A 21,271-nucleotide genomic window follows, 5' to 3' on the forward strand; every position below is an offset into this window, starting at 1 on the left:
AGGACGTGCCATGGGCCTGGACGTCACATCTTTAAGGGTTACCCTCAGTTCCAGGGAGGGCTGTGAGGTTGTCTGGGGGAGCCAAAAGCGCTCCATGTTAAAAGACAACGGTGTGGGCTCCCTGAAGGCGGTGCCTATGCTCAGAAGGTTCCCAAAATGCCCAGGGTACCTGGCCCCAGACCGGCTTCCCAGGCCCACCAGCAGGCTGGCCTGGCTTCTGTTCCCAGATGAGGCAGCACAGAGTAGAAGCATGGGCACGTATGGCCAGGGGTGAGGACTAGAGTTTTATTTGGAATCATTAAAAACAAAATTTCACAGCAGCATCTGTGGGTTCAGAAGGACCAGGGGGTGGAGGCTGTGAGGAAGGGAGTGAGGGAGTGAAGGCATCAGAGGCAGTTTAGGAGGACAGGCCTGTGGGTGGCCAGGTGTGGGCGTGGGAACATGGGCAACCCGGGTCATGCTCTGCGCTGGGCACCCCGCGTGCCTGGAGGGGGTGGGGTGCAAGGCAGAGGGCTCTTCCTCGGGGTCTCCGTGGCGGACTGGCATCCCTCTAGTCTCCTCCACTCTTGGCCTGGGAGAGAGAGTGCCCCTCACAAACAACCCCAGCTCCACCCCCAGCAGCCCCCCACCCAACCCCCTCACCTCCAGTGCGGTGGGGCTGGGAGTCATCTCTGGCCCTCCACCCTGAGGGAATCATTCATGAGGGAACCTCCCACTTACGCTGAGGGGGCTGCAGAAGGTCAAGGGGGCTGTCCTGAGGGATCTGGGGACCCTGGGAGGGAAGCAGGCTTGCCCAGTGTCCTCCGGGAGCCCAGCACTTACCTCCTCAGCCACTTCCTCTTCCCCTGTGGCTGCCTTGTCCTCCTGCGGGGCGGCTGGTTGCTCCAGGTCCTCCTGGGAGGGAGCAAAGGGGGACCCAGGGGATGTGGGACCGTGTGGAGTGTGCAGAGGCTCCAGCTGCTCTGCAGCCAGGGCTCATCCACCTGGCCTCAGAGATGAGCAGAAGCCCTCAACAGCTTGCTGTGCATGGAGGGCAGGAGGTGAAGGAAGTGTGAGGACCAGTCAGACCATGGCAGTTGACAGAGCCTTGTGTAAAGACCCACAGTGGGGGCTCTGTCCGACAATGCTGAGGCCTTCTGGGGGTACCAAGTCTCCTGGAGCCCAGCTTTACATGCCCCCCCCACCCCGCCGCCAAGCTAAAGCAGAGTCTCTGGGCTGTCCTTGGTTGGGCCTCTGCATTGAGGAGGACTGGGTCGGGGGGCAGGGTGGTGCAGTGGGGTGGGGGAGGGCTGTGGCCCTGAAACCTGAGGCCTGACCCACCCTCAGTGTCCCCAAATCACATGATCATACACCCTTGTCTGACTTAGTTCCCAAGTAACCCCAGGAGGAGGGATATGCCATCGTTGTTCATACGGCAACCTCCAGGCCAGGGAGGCCAAGTATCCAGCTCAAGGCCTCAGAGCTTAAAGCAATGGGACTTTTGGGATCAGTTTGGGCTTACTCCAGGCCCATCCTCCTACAAGCAGCATCTTTCTCTCTGCCTGCTCTCCTGGATGGCCTCTGGGCTGAAGCTGGTGTGGTTGGGCCAACAGGGGTTATACAATCTTCCCCACTTCCTGTCTCCTCCTCCCTTATCCCCAGCCAGGCACTTGCCTAAGGTGGCAGCTATGGGCAAAACCAGACCGGGTGATCAGGCAGGATCCCGGTCCTAGCACCTACCTTTAGAGGATCCTGCCATGTCCGTGCTACCACTGGGACATCCTTGGTAGACTGGGGCACCAAACTGGTCAGCAAGAGTTGGGGCAGGCCTTTCAAGCAAAGGGTAGGCAGCTCCCTGCCTAGTCCTGCTGCCCCAAGGTGGGTAGATGAGGCCCGCAGAAGGAAAGGGCTGTCGGACAGGCAGTGCCACATCCTTCTATGGTTCACTGGAGGGGCAGTTGTGACTGGTTTTCAGGTGTCACCAGGAAATGTCTTTCTTGGGGCAGCCACCCATACCCTAAGACCTGGGTGGCTCCCTAGGCTCACCGGCCCTCCTTCAAAGTCAAAGAGAAGGGCCCAGGCTCCCTCTCAGAGACGCAGTGGCAGCCTGGCCCTAGCCAAGGGCCTCTTTCGCTGGGAGGGAGGGGCCTGGTGTCTCCCAGAGCACCTGTGGGTCCTGCCCAGATGATGATAATGATGGAGTCACCTGCCTCTGTTGGGTGCTCAGCATGATCCGGGAGTAACGGGTTCACGTGGGGCAAGTTCCCTGCAGAATTATACATTGTCACAGCAAATCTGGCACTCCCACCTCCTCCCGTGTCACGGATGAGGTAGTGGAGGTCCCCAGGGGTTGAGTAGCTTCCCAAGGTCACACAGCTAGCCAGGGCAGAGCTGGGAGTGAGGACAGGGAGAAGTTGCCTACTCCAAGGACATGGGAACCCTGTGTTGGTGCAGAAAGTGGGTGCCTGGGTGGCCCCCTCCATTTCCCAAAGCAGGGATCCTCATTGCTGGGTGCCTGCACACAGCCTGTACCCGCCCCCCATATAAACTGGGCTCTCTACCACCCCAGCTACCTCACACTCTTAACTGCCCTGGGAACTGCGGACTGCCAGGACCAGCCCTGGGATCTTGAACACCTCACGTAACCTCTCTGGGCTTCATTTGCACACTCCATCACTGGGGATTTGGGGCCCATTAAATGAGTTAGTAAGTGTAAAATGTCTCAAGCAGAGCCTGCTTTGTGGTGGGTGCTGGGACAGCTCATCCCTGGGGCCTCCACCTCCTGGGAGTGCCTGATTGCTCCGGTGCTCTCTGCAGCCGGCCACCCAGGGCCGTGCGCGCACACACGCATACACACACACACACACACACACACACACACACACATGCACGCACGCACGCACGCACTTGCGCAAACTCAAGGAAGGCAAAGGGCGCGGTCAGGACCCTCCCTGCTTCGTCACAAGGGGGCGCTGCTTCCCTGCTCCTGCTGCGAGGGGAAGGTAGCCCACTGGCCCGGCAGGGAGGCGGGCCACCAGGCCTGTGGGCGGTGACTTCACAGCTCCAGGCCGGTGTTTGTGGCCTAGGAGGCTGCCTGTCACCACACGGGGCCCCATGGGACCCTGCTTTCACGGGTGAAATGTGGTACCTCCCAAATGCTGAGCATCAAGAAGACGTGGTTTGGAGCCTCACTTTCCAGTTGGGCCCCCAAGCTGCCCCCCTCACGAGGGTCATTGGGAGGATCCCAGGCATTAACGGGTGTGAGAAAAATGAAGCACACACATCCTGAGCCTCTAAGTCTCTGCTTCCTTATATGTCATGAGGCACTGATGCCTCCTCACCAGCCAGCCTCTCTGGGACCCCATCTCACCTTTCGAACCACTCCGGAGGTGACGGCAATGTTCTCTGCCTCCTCCACCGTCTTGATGGCCACCGTGTTGACACTGGTGACCACGGCTTCGCTCACAGCGTTGGCCTGCTCCTTGGTCTTCTCAGCCACTGCAAGAGGACTCCAACTAGCCTTTGTCCTCCTGCCCCTGCCCCCATGGGCCTGGCCTGCCCAAGTCAGGCTGAGCAGCCCCTTTCTCAGAGCGCTCAAAACTCTGGCTCCACTAGAAGCGCCGGGCTGCCCCTTTCTCTGACTCTGGGGAGCTCTGATGCCGATGGGGAAATCAGGAGGCCCACCCAGGGTCTAGCCTCAGGGTCTGGAGGGCTTGGAGCTTTAGCACCAGTTGCAGTCCCTGGAGGTCCCAGCCCCCATGTCCCCTGGTCCTGGGCTCCTCACCTGAGGTCACACTCTGCACAACATTCTCCTTGGTCTTAGCTCCTGTGGAGGAAATGGAGGCGTCAGCCTACTCCTCCTGGTGTTGCAGGGGTGGGGGGTAGTGAGAGCAAATACAGAACAGCTGGACAAGCCGTGAGGTCAGCAGGGGGTTAGGATGGTGTCCGGGGGCCAGCAGTCCCTTCAAAGGATGCTTCCGGCTGTGTCTGAAGGAAGGGAATGGATGGGAAGTGGACAGGACAGGGCTGAGAGAGACCATAGGGTCCGGACCCGCGTGGGTGTGGCCGGGGCCTCGGAAGTAGCAACAGGACAGAGCTGAGTCACCAGCTTCTGAGGGGCTGAGGGGGGTGGGGCTGCACAGGATACTGGGGCTCATGCTCCTCTCCCCTGCCCCCCACTCGGAACAGGGTGGGGATCTAGGATATGGTTGATGAACACCTGCCCACTCATCCCACAGAGGCTGTAGGCTCAGCCTGGCTTCTCATCTGAGTCCAGGGGTGCAAGTGCTGGGCTGGGGGACACTGGGTTGCATCTGTGCATGTGCACATGTGTGTATGTGCACAAACAGGTGTGTTTGCCCCAGACACACTGGGGTCCTGAGGAGGTCAAAGCACATAATGGGGGGCTGGAGAAGGATGGGGGTGCTCCAGGGCCTGGAGACCCTGAGTCAACAACCCTGGAGCTGGGGGATAAGGTTGGCCCCCAGAAACTGGGCATCCCTGCCTCCAGCCTCCCGGCTGCTGCACCCTGCCACGCCCTGCTTCGCCCACACTCACCCACATACATGACCCCCTCCTTGGTCTTCTCGGCCGCTTCTGTCACCCCTTGCTTGGTCTTCTCCACGGCGCCCACCACACCCTCCTTGGCGATGGAGAAGCCCTTCTTGAAGACGTCCATGGTGGTGGGCAGGGCAGGGAGGTTGATTCTTGCAGAGAGCTGTGGCTGGGGCTGGCGAGAATGCTGCTGCAGCCGCCGTCCCCGCCGCCTCTTATTGACGCCCATGAAATATTGATGATGCGGCTGCTGGCTGCTGGGAGCTCGGCCAGCGGGGTGGGGAGGGAGGGGGGAGGGGACCCGCCCTCACCTTCCCCCAGGGCGGGGCAGCCGGGTCCAGCTCTCCCCGAGCTCAGTTGCTCAGCCCTCTCCTCCTGCCCCCTGCCCTCCAGGGAGGGGGGCTGCAGGGGACTGGACTCGTCCTTATCCATCACTGCCCCTTATTCATCCACTGCCCCGTCCACCCGCAGTGGCAGCAATGGCTGGGGGCTCTCAGGCCTGGGGCTATTGTGTCTGATCCATCTGGGACAGAACGGGTCAGGCAGGGGAGGCACCTTTGCTACCAGTGTCCCAGGTAGAGCAGGGGTCAGAGCCACACAGGCCTGTCAGGCAGCAGTGGCCAACCTCCCAGACCAGCCTGGGCTGCCTGGTGACTCACCAGCCCCATGGATGCCCCCATCCCCGGGCTCCAGCAAGGGCAGCCGGGGAGCTGGGTCAGAGGAGCGCACAAGGGTTCCCCAGTGCCCCAGGGACCCTAGGACAGCTCCTCTCTCTCTCTGAGCCTCCCCCAACCTGCTGGCTCCCACAGCCCCAGGGTGAAAGGTGCTGAGTTGGCATGCAGTGCCCCCCGCTTCCTGGCCACCAGCACGGATGGGCAGCAGGTTCCCTGAGACTGACCCGGCCACTTCCTGCAGCCTCACTTCCATGCTTGGGCTCTTCTAGCTCCCACAGGGTCGTGTGTGGTGGGGCTGCCTTCCTGCATGTCCCACACCTCCAGTGTCCCTGACCTAAGTCCTTTTGAGGCACAGGAACCAGCCTGAGTTGGCTGCCTCTGTGGGGGAAGGTGGTGGGGGGTGGCGATTGGAGTGGGAGGGCCGGACAAGGCTCACCCGGTGGGCCGGCCCAGGCCACTTCCTCTCTTTGTTGTCCCTATGCTCTCTTTTCCTTCTGAGACTTAACTTGAAGACGACGTCACCCTCACCAGCAGTCTGTGGAGTCACTTGCTGCGGCTGAGCCTGCCCCACTGCGAAGATGATCCTCACACTGCTGCTTGGCCTCGGGGGACCCCTGGGCTGGGGGCTGCTGGGGGCCTCAGCCCAGGCCCCAGGTAGTGGGTTCTCGGATCTACACAATCCAAGGCCACCTGGGGTCTGGGGGGCAGAGGCTGAGGACACCGGCAGGGATCCCAGCAGACGGTAAGGAGGACCTCCACCTTGGGGGAAGTCATGTAAAGGATCTGAGTCCTGGCTCAGCTAGAACAGGGTTTCTCAGGACCTCAGTCACCCGTCTGTGACATGACCTCATTGTCTACCTGCTGGGCCAGCAGTGAGGCTGAGTGAGGTGCCCGGTGCCAGGCTCCTTTCAAAAGACCACTGCCAGGCAGCCTGGACTGGACACCCCGGGAAGTTTCCTGCCTGGTCTGTGGCAGGGACTGGACCTGGAGGTTGGGCAGGAGCATTTCTTGCCACCAACCACTTAGTTGGGGTGATGAGGGGCAGTAGTTCCAGAAGTTTTCAGTTGGCTTGGCACTGGCTCCTGTTCTCTGAAGTAAGTAAACTCTGACATTTGAGCCTAGGTGAGGTGAGGCTGGCATAAGTCAGAGAAGACAGATGCTCTGGGGACTGGGTTTTTATCTGACTGTCCCGGGAATGGTGTGGGTCCTCAGGCTGGCCCTGAGGGACAGGAAGTGAGCAGACAGGCTGCTGAACAAGGAGGAGACCGTGGCATCTGTGGAGCCATGCTTTAGTGCCCCTCTGGAAATGGGTACGATGGTCTTGGGACCAAACCAGGACACCATTTTCCAGCTTTTTCCAGCTATTTGTCCAAACCTGGGGCCCCCTGCCAATAAGATGCTAGGCCTGCGGTTTCCTCCTCCAGGTCCTCCACGGTCAAGAGCAGCAGGTCCTTTACTGGATTTGTCTTGGGCTAGTCCTCTTGCCAAGGGTTAGCTCAGCGAATCCTCCCAACAGTGGCAGAGGCTCAGAGAGCCTAAGCCGCTGCCGCAAGATCACACAGCTGAGGAGATCTAGAACCACGATCTAAGTCTGAGACAGAGCTCATGCTCTGGTCCCGGAGCCCTCAGAGGCAGCCCCAACCCTCAGATATGCCTCATATGCCTATGGAGCCCCCGACCACACACACACACACACACACACACCAGGCTTGGGGAGGGTGTTTATATGGATCTGGAGGGTGAGAGAGGGCAACTTACACCCACCCAGAGTCTTCCATTTGGCTCTCTGAGATTCACCATCACGATGGCTTGCAGAATGACTCTGCCTGGGACAGTTCTATACAGTTCTGACACTTCAAGGTGAATGTGTTTGTTGGACACTTTCCCAGAAGCAGATTTGCCCACGAAGAGGAAAGAAAAAGCAAGTGTAGGCCGAGTCTCGGTGAGGTCTGACAAGCGGGGCCGAGGGCCCCATCTCTGCCCCACCACCAGGCCTCCTCGGCCCTGGGTGGTGCGGTTGATTCTCAGTGGGGGACACCACCCACCCAACTCTGATTTCAGGTCCAAGAACCAAGCCTCCCTTCCCCAAAGCCACTAGCTCCATGCCCCTTTCTTTGGGCTGCCTACTTCCTTTTGTTAAAAGGAGGCTCAGGGTTCCAGATGGATCAGAATAAGGTAGGAGACATTCCTCTTTTTCCACACCCCCTTGGCTATGGGGAGGGACTCGTGGGCTGCCCCATGGAGCTCACACATCAATTCCCTGGGGGGTCCCAGTGTGTGCAGAGCACATGCAGGTGTACATACAAGGGCGCTCCAGCCCAGGAATGCCCAGGTCCCAGGGGAACCTAGGGGTTTCCAGCAGGCCTGCTGGGCCTCCTTCCCACAACCCAGAAGTTGTGGTCCCCACAGGCCCAGCTCAGGTTGTCAAGGCCTCTGGAGGGGCTGGTGTGAAAGGAAGGAAATTCTGCTCAGTTCCTTGGGCTGATTGCTTCCCGTGTTCTGTGAAGGGAGAGGCGGAAATGCCGCTCCAGCCTCCCTCCTGCAACAGGGGGAAGGGGAGGTGGGGCCCCGCAGTATCAGGGATAAGCCCCATGGACCCTCAGCCCCTCACTGCCAGAACCAGGCCTCCCAGCCTGCATTTGCCCCACACACCTGTCTCTGGCAGGCCCTGGGAGGCCCTGGACATGGGCCCAGATGCGACTCTTTACAAGGTGAAGTTGGAACAGAACAATTTGGTGCCAGATGCCTGGTCCCAGGGTGGAGGTGGGAACTGGCTGGTGCTTCCCATGGCTCTGGGACCCCCAGCTCTGTGTGTATTTGGACTCCGTGAGGAAGAGGCTCTTTTGATGCTCCCTAGTTTTGGTGGGAGTGGGATGGAACAGGAGTCTGGGCTGTGGGCTCCTCTGAGCCAGCACGTGCTCCCCCTGCAGGACGGAGCCTGTGATGGGGACCAAGCTGAGCCCTGGGCAAGGTGCGCCGTCTTCACATTGCGGTGACAGCTCTCTCCATGCTGTGAGGCTCAGAGGGATGGGGACACCACCCAGCTCCTAAGTGACAGGTCAGAGCATTCACTGGGCTGCAAATCTCAGGTGCCTGCTGGCCTGTCTCCCCCGAGATGGGTGGTAGTGGTAGGAGAGGGAGCTCCCGGCCGTCTCCCGGCCCTGCCCGCCAGCATCAGCTTTTTCTGGCCCGCCTGCCAGCAACGTCTGTGATTTGTTGCAGCTGAGCGCTCCTGGCCCAGAGGAGTTACACACATGGCTGGAGATCACTCAGGAGCCGGGCGGAACCCAGGCCACAGGTCACGGCCATGGCAGCACTTCCTGCACCAGCTCCCGCTCTCAGAAGCCCAGGGCCCTGGGCAAACTCAGGGACCCCCCCCCCACTCTGGACACTGAGTGGGCCTCAGGCTCCTCTGCCAAAGTCCCTTTCCAGCTCAAAGACAAAGCCCTGCAAAATTCTCCCCTGCGGTGGTCATATTCAAGGCTGCATTCAAAGTCTCAGAAAGCAAGGATGCCAAGAACACGCTCTCCTTCTCCAGGAATTGGAAGGGGTGGACAGAGGTGGGCTTCATTGGTATTGAAGTGTCCCAGTGGACAGTGGCAGCAGCACATCCATCATTCAGGAGGCTCCAGCAAACAGCCCTTTCCCTGATAGAAGCTGGCTCAGCCTCCCCCACAGCCCCTCCCTCAGTCCCAAGGGAGAGGTCAGAAGTGGGAATCTTCTCCACATTTCCAGGACTGGGGAAGGGGAAGGGCCTTGCTCAAGGTCACCCTGAATCCAGGAAGGGGAACAGGAGGGGAGGGGCCCAGGTTTCCGAGCTTCCATTAAAAGCTCCAGAGGAGTCAGCAGACACTCTCCTGACTGGGGCAAAGCCTCAGGTGGGGGCCATGTCAGAGGTCCAGGGCAGCCCAAACCCAGCTGGAGGATCCCCACACTCATTTCTAGGCTGGCCCAGGAGAGGAGGGTGCAAAGAGCGCAGAGTGAGAACAATGGGCGCTTCGGCGAGCCGGGCTGGGGGTTCAGGCTCGGAGGGCTAGCAGTGCAGCTGCCAGGAGCTGGAGGAAACCAAAGCAAAGGTCAGGAATGTTCCCAGGGCTTCTGGGCCAGCGGCCTGTACTATGCCAAGGGGACACGCTGCCAAGGGAGGGGGAGCATGGGCAGGGAGAGCAGTTGGAGCCTGAGGTTTGGGCAGGTCAAGAGAGAAAGTTCCTGGGCAGGAAGGGTGGGCGGTACTGTTTCCGGTTCCAGGAGCTTGAGGTGGAAAGTCCCAGTCACTGCCTGGCAGTCTGGACCAGACCCAGCTCGCCTGAGCACAGGGCTTCTGGACCCTCCACAGCAGTTCAGAGGGTGAGCAATGAACAGAACTTTGCTTTGAGGGGGTGTTTCTCAATGTCCACTACTGGCATTTGGAACTGGCTAATTCTTGGCTGTGGGGGTGCCGGGCCATGCTGTGTGCATTGTGACGTGTTCCGCAGCTTCCTTGGTCTCTGCCCACTAGATGCCAAGTTCATGGACGTCTTCCCCATGGAGGAAGTCCATTTGCCTCCCCACCCTGAGAACCACCAGTTTAGAGAAACACTTTTCTCCAGGCCCAAGACAATGTTCCAGCATTTCCATGGGGCCCAGGGTGGGAGTGGGGTGGATGCCGGAGTTTCTGGTTCTGGAATAGTCTGTGCAGGTGGCTGTCTCATCCGTGGTCCCTAAACTCTGGGCCCAGCACTTTCACCATCACTCTTTCTGTGTTGAGCGAACATTCTTTGCCTAAAATCAGAGCCAACTCCATGGGCATGTGACCTGAGCGGTCACACAGGGCGCGCCCACAGAAGGGCCCCATACTTGGTTTAATCTCTATTGTTATCCCGCATTTTCATTTTGCACTGGACACTACAAATTATGTAGTCAGTCTCGTGTAAAGTATTTACTCTCTATCCCTTTACGGAAAAACTATGCCGACCCTCTAGGTTAGAGTCAAATCCTCTGCAATGTTGGCTCAGACAGTCAGAAGCCCCTTTGCCCACTAGTCCCCAAAGGCAATGACTTTTAACTCTTTAGGTGAATCTTTTGGCATTTACCTCTGCGTCTCTAACTAACATGTTTATATTGCTGCTTCTTGGGAAGTAGCATTATCTTTGGTTCAGCTCTCATTCCCACTCCGTACCCCAATCCCAGCACGCATGCACAGGCAGGCAAGAAGACGTGCACGAGCATACATGTGCGCACGCGCACTGCCCCTCTGCCATCCTCCCATACTATCACTTTGAGTATTTACATTTATACGACTATGTGTGCTACTCAGAGTGGAGACTTGAAAAAAAACTATGAATCCTTCCCCATGCCCCCCCCCCACATTTCATATTTTTGGTCTTCCCTGGAAAACAACTGTGTTCATTTTCTTTGTTCCTCATGTCTCTGTCACTACTCAATCACGAATTCTTGGCCACTTGTCCACACCTGCTCTCCCCTTTTATCCATGTCAGGTGCTTGACCACCTGTGTCTTCTCAGCGATACTGCTCTCAGAGTTCCAGCTGTGCTCCAGTCTGGACACTCGCCCCACACCCACTGCCCATCGCAGTGGGACTCCCCCTCTCGAATCCCCTCTGGAACTCCTCCTGTCTCCTGAGGCCATGCTTTCCTCGTTCTTGGTTTTCTGGCTCATGTTGGTGGACGACCTCTGGCATGATGGTGCTCTGTCCTGGGCTGTGACTTAGGATGACCCACAGAGCTTGAAAATGCTGATGCTCAGACCACAGTCCCAGAGATGCTTGCTTCACTGACCCAGAGTGGAGCTCAGAGGCTCTTCTTATAAAGTGCTACACAGTGGTTTTGATGAGAAGATTTGATGGCAAGATTGCAAACCACTGTTCAAGTAATTTTCTGATGAGGGGTCCGACGGTTGGGGGGCAAGGTTTTGAAACCTGATTTATTGAAAATGTCTTTATTCTGTGCTCTTCACTTTGATAGATAGTTAGGCTGGGTATAGGATTCTAAATTGGAAATATTTTCCTCTATTTTTTTTTTAAGGTTTTATTTATTTATTTGAGAAAGAGAGTGTGTGTGAGCCAGGGGAGGGGCAGAGCAAGAAGGAGAGGGACAAGCAGACTCCACGCAGAGCATGGAGCCCAATTCAGGGCTTGATCTCATGCTGAGATCATGACCTGAGCTGAAACCAAGAGTCAGACTCTTGGTTTAACTGAGTTAACTGACCGAGTTAACTGACTAAGCCACCCAGCTACCCATTCTTCACTGTGTCCTAGTTTCCAGTGTTCCTGTCGAGGAGTTCAAGGCCATTCTAAGTGCTGATGTGTGTGTGCGTGTGTGTGTATGTGTGTCTTGATTTTTCTCTCTAGAAATTATAGAATTATCTTCATTTCCAGGGTTCTAAAATTTCATAATGACCTTGAGTTTATTTTCATATTATGAGCCCTTTGAATCTGAAGGTTCAAGCCCTTCACTTCTGTAATATTTGCTTGATTTTTTTTTTTTTTAATCAATGATTTCCTTGCTCTGTTCTCTTTCTGGAACTCCTATTGTTTGGATGTTGGAATTCCAGGATCTGTTTTTCTAATCTTTCCCCTCCAGGTTTCTCTTTCTCTCTTTGCTCTTTTAGGAAAATTTCTTTAACTTCACCCTCTAACATTTCTATTAAATCTCTTTTGCATTTCTATTGTTCTAGTTTTAATTTCCAAGTGTCCTTTTTATTCTCTGAATATTCTTCTATTTTTTAAAAAATATTTTATTTATTTGACAGAGAGAGAGAGAGATCACAAGGCAGAGAAGCAGGCAGAGAGAGAGGGAGGAAGCAGGCTCCCTGTTGAGGGGCTCCCTGCTACGGGGCTCAATCCCAGGACCCTGAGATCATGACCTGAGCTGAAGGCAGAGGCTTTAACCCACTGAGCCACCCAGGCGCCCCTGTTCTTCTATTTTTAAAATAGCTTCCTGTTCTTTCTTGGATGCAGTAACTTCTCTTATAGATCTGGGATTATTAACACAAATTTGAGGGACTTCTCTTCTTTGCATAGTATTGGTTTTGTCCAAGTGGATTTTTTTTTTTTCCAATTGCTTGTTTTTGAACTACAGATTTTTCTCAGGAGTCATCTTGGACATCTGCCCACTCGAGAGTAGACAGACTAAGAAGCTGGTTGGAATCTGGGTGTGTGGATGGGGCTTTCTGACTTGTTTTTTCATAATATGAAAATATGCTGGGCTATTTTACTGGGGGAGCCCCTGATGTTATTTTTTAGGTCTTTCCTCTTGAGTGGGGTCGTTCTCCTGATGAGCTTTTTCAGTCTGCTGCCAAAACTGGTCATCAGGCTTTGGGGAGCCAAGTAGGAAATCAGGCTGGGGGAAAAGGGGGCTCAGCTTTCAAAACAGATATGATCACTCAATCTCCCTCAGTCCCACCCCCCCACCCCTATCCCGTGTGCCTGGTGACCCCAGGACAGAGACCAGCTCCAGAGAATAAAATCCCAGCCCAATAGCCACTCCATCTCCAAGGCCCCTAAACACGGCCTCCTAATACCTGACAAATGTGGCCATTCCTCTCCACACCCACCACCATCACCCACGGAACCTGCCAGCGTCTTCCATCTAGATCCCTGACACATTTACCTATACCTTGCCGTTTCTTGTCCTTTCTGTACTCAAGAACCAGGGTGGCTCTGTCATGTCACTTCCTTGCTCAAACCCCCTCCCCCACAACTTGCCCTGCTTTCAGAACACGGTCCAGCTCCTTGTCTGGCATCAGGCCTCCACAGCCTGGCTTATCCTTACCTCTCTAACCCAATCCCTGCATTTCAGTGGGCCATACACCTCCGTCACAGCTCCTGGCACCAAATTATCACCTCCTTCTGAAAGTCTCCCCAGGTCCTAGCACCTTCCACACCCTCTGAGATGGCCTGCTTTTCCTGGGGACCCTGGAGGGAAGATCTGTTCCTCCATATTGTCCCTGAGTGCTGCTGAGCGTTAGCCCGGCACCCAGCACCCAAGAGATGCTGAGCTGAGCTGAGCCATGGAGGTCACTGCCACTTGTAACTCTGGAGAGTTTCGTTCTCAGAGCCAATTACCTAGCGAAGGACCCTCTGACCTATTCTGCTGAGCCCATCAAGCCTGCCACTGAACCAGCGAGCTGGGGCTGTGCCAGCCATGAGCACCCCTGCTCCTGGGGATTTCTGCAACCACATGCACTGGAATAGGGCAGAGGTGGGAGAGGTTACCTCTTGGGTGTTCAGGATGCTGGCTGTGATCCCCAAACCACCCTGTAGGACCTTTACCAGAGAAGGGACTTCTCAGCTCGGCTGCTTTCTTCCACACTGCTGGAAGGTCCATTTCCTTAATGGCCATAATGGGAAGTGGCCAGGGAGCAGGTGCCATCCCTGCAGCCTGGTCCGTGGTGAGGAAAGGCGTGAGTGGTGATGGGGCAGGCCAGCAGTGTTCGGTGAGACTTGTCAGGACCCAGACCCTTGATACTCATCCACTCACCTGGAGGAGGGTGTTATAATCTCCATCTGAGCAATGGGGGAGGGGGGCCTCCCTAAGTGCCTCATGCAAGATCACACAGCCAGAGTGTGAAACATTCGAACCCAGGACCCTCCAGCCCCAGCAGTACTATCCTGCTTTAGCTGGCACTGAGAGGAACAGGGAGAGCCTTCCCTGGCTCTGTGGTGATTTTGCTGTGTGAATTCCGGGGTGCTCCTCAGCCTCTCTGGGCTGATCCCTGTTTGAGGGGCTTCGTGGAAGGCAGTGGAGCAGGAGTCCTTGCAGGCGGTTTTGTGGAGCTCTAGTCCTGGAGTCAGGGATCAATAATGCAGAGTGCTCCCCTCTCAGGCTAATGGACTCCAGAATCCCCGGCACTGGGTGGTGCAGGGAGGCGGGGGGGGGGGGGGGAGGGCACCAGCACACAGCTGACCTCCAGGAGGGGTCCTATGGGACTAGGGTGTGGCTCAGCAGCCCTCTCCTCTGGCTTGTTCTTCCAGGAACTGGTGTCCTTACCAGAAGTCCCGGCTGGTCACCTTTGTAGCTACTTGCAAAACAGAGAAATTCCTCGTCCACTCACAGCAGCCATGCCCTCAGGGGACTCCGGACTGCCAGAAGATCAAAGTCATGTGAGTGGGGACAGGATGGGGCAAGGCAGACCATCCAACTGAGGCCGATGCTGGCTTACCCTGGAGTCACTGAGGTGGCCCCTTTCTCTCCAGGTATCGTGTGGCACACAAGCCAGTCTACCAGGTCAAGCAGAAGGTTCTGGCCTCTGTGGCCTGGAGGTGCTGCCCAGGCTTTGCAGGCCCTGACTGCCAGCATCATGGTAGGGCTCCCTGGGGCTCCCTCCCCTCTAACCTCTGACCCCAGAGGTCAGGCCATTCCTCTGACTTGTGGGGTCAACATCTGTTGCCTCCTCTCTGCAGATCCCACAGCAATCCCTGAGCCTGAAGATCTAGGTGATGGCCTCCAGGAGCCTTGGGATGGGCCAGTCGGCTTTGAACCTGGTATGCTGCTTCCCCGGAAGGTGCAGGAAGGGCAGGCAGGCAGAAAGAATCCAGGTGCCCAGGTCCCTTCTCCTCTGTTAGGGGGGTGCCATTTCGGGAAAACTCTGTGCCCAGAGTCAGCAGGGGCCCTTCTGTGGCTCTGTATTAGCCTACCCCTACACCAAGGAGGCAAGAGTCACAGGATCCTCCATTACTACCTGCTGGCTAAGCCCACACACTGTTTCCCTTGACTCCGTTTTCTGGGAAAGACAGCTTCATCTCGCATCTTCCCTGCTCCTTAAATGGCACAAGATCTCATGGCCTGGAAGAAGGTTTCCCACATGCTTCCTACCAACGTCAGGAAGTCATACTACCCTTGGTCTAGAGTCAGCACAGAACCTAAGAGAACCATTGAGGAGGGCTTTCAAGGCTGGGCCACATCTGGGAAGGTGAATGAGTTTCATCACGTGAACTCCTACCTTTTGACAAGGGCTGCCTCGAATGATGAGAGGCCAAGTCCACACAGCCAAGGAGGAAAATGTGCTGTGATTGATTAGTCATGTCTGCCGTAAGTGCTAGATTGAGGGTGAGGGCTTATGTGCCATGCATTTCCCCTTCCGGAGCTAAAGGCTGCTAAGCTCCTGCTCAGAGGACATCAGCACACACCTCCTTGATATTTCCAACTGAACCTGGGAATCTCTTTCTCTGTACCTCCTGATCTGCCCAGGCCTGGGGAGTTAGACCTCAACTCGTATCTCTCATGTGTCTTCAGACCAGCCAGCTGCAGAACTCCGCAGCACTGTGGAGCGGCAGGAACATCTGCTGGGAGATGTCCAGAATGATATTCATCAGGTGGAAGACGGCCTCTCAGGCCTTTGGAAGGCCCTGGCAAGCAACCTCACAGCTGCCACGATCGAGGCAAATCAGACAGAGCCTGGTGAGTGGCAGGTTCCAGGAGAGCCTGCTTATATCCAAGGGGATGAGAGGAAGGCCCTTATCTCAGAGGGCCACCCCTAACCCCACCACCCAGTCCTTGCCCGGGGAGGGGTGTCTGCTCCTGCAGAGCTTGTGTAAGAGCGTGTATCTGTTGCAGAGGTGCCTGGCAGATCCTTGGAGCAAGTACTACTGCCCCACCTGAACGCCTTCCTGCAGGAGCATTTCAGCCCTATTTGGAGGAGCCTTAATCAAAGCCTGCAGGGCCTCTCTCAAGCTATGAGAAACCTGTCTCTTGATGTGGAGGCCAACCAACAGGCTATCAAGGGGGTCCGGGAGAGCACGGTAGCCAGGGCTGACTTCCAGGAGCTGGGTACCAAATTCGAGAGCAAGGTCCAGGAGAATGCCCAGAAAGTGGGGCAGCTGCGGCAGGATGTGGAGGAACGCATGCACGCCCAGCACCTCTCCCTGCAGCAGTCCCTCTCCCAGGTCGAGGCAGATGTGGACACCAAGCTGAAAAGGTGCCTCAAGGCCCTGGAGCCCATGGGGGCCAACGGCAGCCTGGTCCCAGTAGCAGCAGGGGCAGGGGCCAGGCCAGAGCCCGAGAGCCTGCAGGCCAGGTTAGGCCAGCTGCAGAGGAACCTGTCGGCGCTGCATGTGGCAGCTGGCCGCAGGGAGGAGGAGTTACAGAGCACCCTGGCCGACATGAGGGCCACCCTGGCACAGCACGTGGATGAGATCAAGGAGCTATACTCAGAGTCTGACGAGACCTTCGATCAGATCAGCAAGGTGGAGCGGCAGCTGGAGGAGCTGCAGGTGAACCACACGGCGCTGCGCGAGCTGCGCGTGATCCTGATGGAGAAGTCACTGATCATGGAGGAGAACAAGGAGGAGATCGAGCGGCAGCTCCTAGAGCTCAACCTCACCCTCCAGCACCTGCAGGGCGGCCACGCCGACCTCATCAAGTACGTCAAGGACTGCAACTGCCAGAAGCTCTACTTCGACCTGGACGTCATCCGGGAGGGCCAGCGGGACACCACGCGCGCCTTGGAGGAGGCGCAGGTGAGCCTGGACGAGCGGCACGAGCGCGACGGCTCGTCGCTGCAGGCCCTGAGCGGCACGGTGGCTACGCTGTCGCAGGCGGTGGACGCGCAGCGGGCGGAGGGCGAGCGGGCGCGGGCGGATGGGGCGAGGCTGCGGAGCCAGATGCGGGCGCTGGCCGGCGAGGTGAGCGCGCTGCGGACGGCGCACGGGGAGATGAGGGCCGAGGTGGGCCAGCTGCACAGCTACTTCACGGCCCTGCTGGACGACGCGCTGCGTCACGAGGCCATACTGGCTGCCCTTTTTGGGGAGGAGGTGATGGAGCAGATGGCGGAGGAGGCGCCTGACCCGCTGCCTCTGAGCTACGAGCAGATCCGCGCCAGCCTGCTGGACGCAGCCACCGGGCTGCAGGAGCAGGCGCTTGCCTGGGACGCGCTGGCCGCGCGGGTGGCGGCCGTGGAGCGGGAGGCAGGGGCCGGCGGGCCCACCCCGGCGGGGCTGGCGCGGGAGCTGGAGCGCCTGGACTCCGACTTGCGGCGGATGGGCTGGTGCTGCGAGGCTTCGGGGGCCTCCTCCCTCAACAGCTCCCTCGAGGGCCTCCACGAGGCACTGGCCACCGCCCAGCGCGACTGGGAGCAGCACCGGCGCCTCTTCCATGGCCTCTTCGGAAACTTCCAAGGGCTTGTGGCTTCCAACATTAGCCTGGACCTGGGGAAGCTGCAGACCATGCTGAGCAGGAAAGGGAAGAAGCAGAAGGGTCTGGAAGCTCCCCGGAGGAGGGACAGGAAGCAAGCTGAGACTTGGGCGGATGAGCCTGTCCAGGGGCCAGTGCTTGGGAAGGCAGGTGAGTTCCCCAGCGGAGGCCATGGGGGTGGGGGGTGGGGTGGGGGTGAGGGTCTGGGTCGGGGGTCAGCTGGGTGAGTCTGGGAGGACAGGGCTATCTGCAAGCATTCTCTTCCCCTCCGAGAAGGCAGAAGGCAAGGTGAAAGAGAACGGGGTGACCAAGGGTCAGGACTACTCAGGCCCAGCTTTGCTCTGATCCCCCTTGCTTATCCCTTGCTTATACCTGAAATGTAAGCAAATGTCAGTGAGCAGGCAGAGGCCCACCATGAGATGTTTGAGGCTCGGGACACACCCCTGGCTGCCATTGCGCCTGCAGAGCTGCGGAGGAAAGCCTCTCTTTCCTGCAGGCCGTAGCCTCCAGTCCCTCCATCTCAGCTCTTCCTCTCCACCCTACTTCACCCCCTGTGTCTTTAATCAGCTCCCCTGTATACAGTATGTGAACGGAGGCTGGTGTCATCGGCCTTGGGGAGGACCCCACAAGAGGGGAATCCAGGGGAAGACCTTGGGCCCTGAAGGGAGCTCTCTGTGCTGACATAGTTGACCCCTCTTGCTGCTCCACGCCAGGTCCCTGCAGTGCCTGTCTTGGGCTTTGCCATGTTGTGTCGTCTTAACATGGGAGAACCACTACCTCCATCAAAGGGTTGCTATGAAGACTAACAGATACATTTACCAAGTACCTGTCACAAGCTACTAACATTTAGTAGAAACCAGTCAGTGCTTTCCCATTTCCCCAGCATTTTCAGGGCCGAGGCTCGCTCTGTCTGCACTAACTCTTCCATCTTTTTTTCTTCTGCGAGTGATGCAAGGCCCCAACTGCCTGATGGTTTAGGCATCTGAGTGGACCACTGCAGTGTTTTGTTATTTCAAAAAAAATTTCCCCTTAAAAATAAAAATTCCCGCTGATTTGTCTTGTAGAAGGGCCATAGGTCTTGAATTTGTGTCCTGCAGGGTGGCGCACTCTCAGTTTACCTGCTAGCAAATCAGTGAAGCGCAGCGTTTGGGCCTTCTGAGGGGCCGGTGGGCTGGACTGGTAGGGTCTGCCTGGAAAAGCCGGGCTCGGAGCTGCGGGCAGGCGGGAGGCAACCGGTGTAGAGAAAGCCAAGTACCGGCAGAGGGCGCGCTGGGCGGGCATCCCTTGGGCTGGACGAGCGCCCCACCTCCTGGCTGCTGGGGGAACTGCAGAGCCAGCCGCCGGCCTTGGACAGGACACACTCTTACTACAAATGGGAAAGCTATTCAACACTCCAGTTCTCAGAAAAATCTTCCAGAACTAAAGAAGAGCAAAATTTTGACACTCACAAGTCTATTTCTGGACCGGGAGCCAAAGAGCTGGGGCTCTAGGTGGGATTAAGGCACAAATCACAATGCAAATTGCCCCTCCTTTAGGCGTGGCTTGGTTTTATCCCCTAAGAAACGGGGAGTTTGGTCTCAACCAAGGGACACAGAGAGAGAGAGAGATACAGAGAGACGCACAGAGAGTTGAGGGAGCACATGTGAAACATGACCTCTTCGGTGCCAAGGCCAGGGTCATGGGCAGAACCTCCGTGGGACGCACCCTTCCCATTTTCTAGCTCTGTCCCACCCCCCTACGCCCCCCGGGAGTCATGGCCAGGCAGCGGGGTTGGCTCCTTCCTCACTGTACACTCGCCATCTACATGGAAAGGCTCAGTCTGCCTCCATGCCTCCTGGAGGGCCCCCCATCTGTGTTCTCTTGGTCTTGCTTGTCCTCCTATGGCTGGCTAAAATGCTTCTGTATGTGGGAAGAACACCAGAAACCAGGAGGTCCAAGGACAGCTCCCAGTGTGGTCATTTATTATGAGCAAGCTTTCCCTTTCTGGGTTGGTTTCTCCATCCATAACCCCAGGACTCTGTGCAATAGTTTGAAAGCATTAAGATGACCAGCTTGAAGAGCCTTCCTGTCCGGGCCCACCTGCTCTCCTCCCTCTAAGGTCCTGTGCCAGACATCCAGTAGGAAGGATCCTTCGGTGTGCTTTCATTCTCTCACCAGCGTTCGCATTATTACCTGGAGGATAGGTAGTATCTTCTCTCTTGCCCTTGCGTAGCTTAAGATCCCCGGTAGGTGGCAGGAATGTGGGAGTCAGAGACCTGGGTTCCTGCCCCGCCTTGCCATGGGCAAGCCACACAGCTTTGGAGGAGTTAAGCACTCAAGACTTAAGGTTTCCTCAGAGGAGGGGCACTTACCTCCCAGGATGTTGGCAGGAAAAGGGAACAAATGAGAAAGTGCTTTTGAAAAATGTCACTCTTAGAGATGACAGATTTGTATCTCCCTTCCTCTCAGTGGCCCGGGGAGTGTGGGCCAGTTGGCTCCCCACCTCTGAGGCTGCTATCAGGAATACCTAGGTTATCTGGAAATAGTGACCTATTCCTACTGTTCATAAGGTATGAGAAAGGCAGATCTCAGGGTTTGATTTCCCATCCAGGGGAGTGAGAGCCGTCACTGAGCACTTTCCTCCTGCATTTCAGGCTCCCCTGTGGCCTTCTATGCTGGCTTTTCAGAGGGCACAGCCTCGCTGCAGACCGTGAAGTTCAACGCTACTTACATCAACATCGGCAGCAGCTACTTCCCTGAACACGGCTACTTCCGAGCCCCTGAGCGTGGAGTCTATCTGTTCGCAGTGAGCGTTGAATTTGGCCCAGGGCCGGGCACCGGGCAGCTGGTGTTTGGAGGTCACCATCAAACCCCTGTCAGTTCCACCGAGGAGCGGAGGGGTGGAAGCACGGCCACAACCTTCACTATGGCCGAGCTACAGAAAGGCGAGAGAGTGTGGTTTGAGTTAACCCAGGGATCAATCATCAAGAGAAACCCACCGGGCACAGCATTCGGGGGATTCCTGATGTTCAAGACCTGAACGCCAGGCACAGCCCTGACCAGATGTCGTGGACTCGCCCAGCTCTCCTTGGCCTATAGCTCTGGCCAGGGTTGGTCTGGAGACCATCCAGTTGGTCTAGTTCTTCCTGGAAAACTTCTGCAAAGACGATGCAGTATATGTGGCCTTCCTCTAGATGCCCTGAGTTTGGCTATTTCTTAATGACAAGAACTGGAATGCTTCTGTCTGGGCAGGACCTGGCCCTGGGAAGCGTGAGCCTGAGCTTGGAGCGCCTCCTGACGCAGTATGGCATCATGCGCTCCAGATCCTCACCACACCCTGGGTCCTACAGCTTCTCTGGTGTGTTGCTCCTCCTGTGGTTGGAAACTTTAGACATTTCTCCCACCTCTTCTCCCTAATCTTATTCTAGAAAAGTATTCCTCCCTGGAAGGAGTATGCTTAAAATGGAGGTGACATTTTGGATACTGTTGGAAACTAGTCTCTACCCGCTCCAGGGCAGGAGGAGAAAACCGACCTATTTGGCCTCTCTTAGAAATAGGCACAAGGGCCTCATTGAGGAAACAAAATTTTATTTCCTTCAGTTTTGGCCCTTCCTTGAATTTATCTATAACTTAGTTTCACTTATTTTTTTCCTTGCCTCCGCAAGACAAAGACCAAGACATGCCAGACAAGAACTAAAACGTGTACAGCCTTCAACATGTTTACTTCCTCCCACTCGCTGATGACCATCCTTATTCTTATTAGCATCTCTCACCAGGAAGGAGGCTGAGGGAGGAAGTGAAGAATGACTGTCAGGGTTTCCCTTGGTGATGGTCAGCTCTGGAATAAAGCAGCGCCCTTCAAGTCTCTGCCTGGTTTATTTATGGAACACAAAAGGATTTGGTAAAGGAGGTAGAAATATGGGACAAAATGAAACTATTTGGGATAAATCATGAC

The 21,271-nt window shown here is 56.6% G+C and overlaps 2 protein-coding genes across 4 annotated transcripts; one reads left to right on the forward strand and one right to left on the reverse strand.

Annotated features, from left to right (window-relative positions):
• Positions 1 to 263: 263 nt before the first annotated feature.
• SNCG (synuclein gamma) lies at positions 264 to 4,779 on the reverse strand. The gene is made up of 5 exons (XM_004765796.3): positions 4,537 to 4,779; positions 3,764 to 3,805; positions 3,350 to 3,477; positions 823 to 894; positions 264 to 571 (listed from the first exon to the last, which is right to left on the reverse strand). Exons 1-5 carry the CDS (start codon positions 4,760 to 4,762, stop codon positions 551 to 553), a joined length of 489 nt encoding a protein of 162 aa, XP_004765853.2. The 5' UTR covers positions 4,763 to 4,779; the 3' UTR covers positions 264 to 550.
• Positions 4,780 to 5,688: 909 nt separating this feature from the next.
• Positions 5,689 to 21,178, forward strand: MMRN2 (multimerin 2). Of its 3 annotated transcripts, none has more exons than XM_013063145.2 (7): positions 5,689 to 5,949; positions 14,181 to 14,309; positions 14,403 to 14,509; positions 14,610 to 14,744; positions 15,442 to 15,606; positions 15,763 to 17,487; positions 19,971 to 21,178. In XM_013063145.2, the coding sequence occupies exons 1-7, from the start codon at positions 5,786 to 5,788 to the stop codon at positions 20,354 to 20,356; spliced, it is 2,811 nt and encodes a 936-aa protein (XP_012918599.1). In that variant the 5' UTR covers positions 5,689 to 5,785; the 3' UTR covers positions 20,357 to 21,178. The 3 variants fall into 3 exon arrangements, with proteins under 3 accessions (XP_012918599.1, XP_044924388.1, XP_044924387.1); XM_045068453.1 differs by lacking the exon at positions 5,689 to 5,949 and adding an exon at positions 8,984 to 9,554; XM_045068452.1 differs by lacking the exon at positions 5,689 to 5,949 and adding an exon at positions 9,025 to 9,554 and having other exon boundaries at positions 14,610 to 14,690.
• Positions 21,179 to 21,271: the final 93 nt, after the last annotated feature.

Source organism: Mustela putorius, unplaced genomic scaffold (genome assembly GCF_011764305.1).
Source record: "Mustela putorius furo isolate JIRA1106 unplaced genomic scaffold, ASM1176430v1.1 tig00003909_pilon_pilon_pilon, whole genome shotgun sequence".
Classification (NCBI taxonomy): Eukaryota; Metazoa; Chordata; class Mammalia; order Carnivora; family Mustelidae; genus Mustela; species Mustela putorius.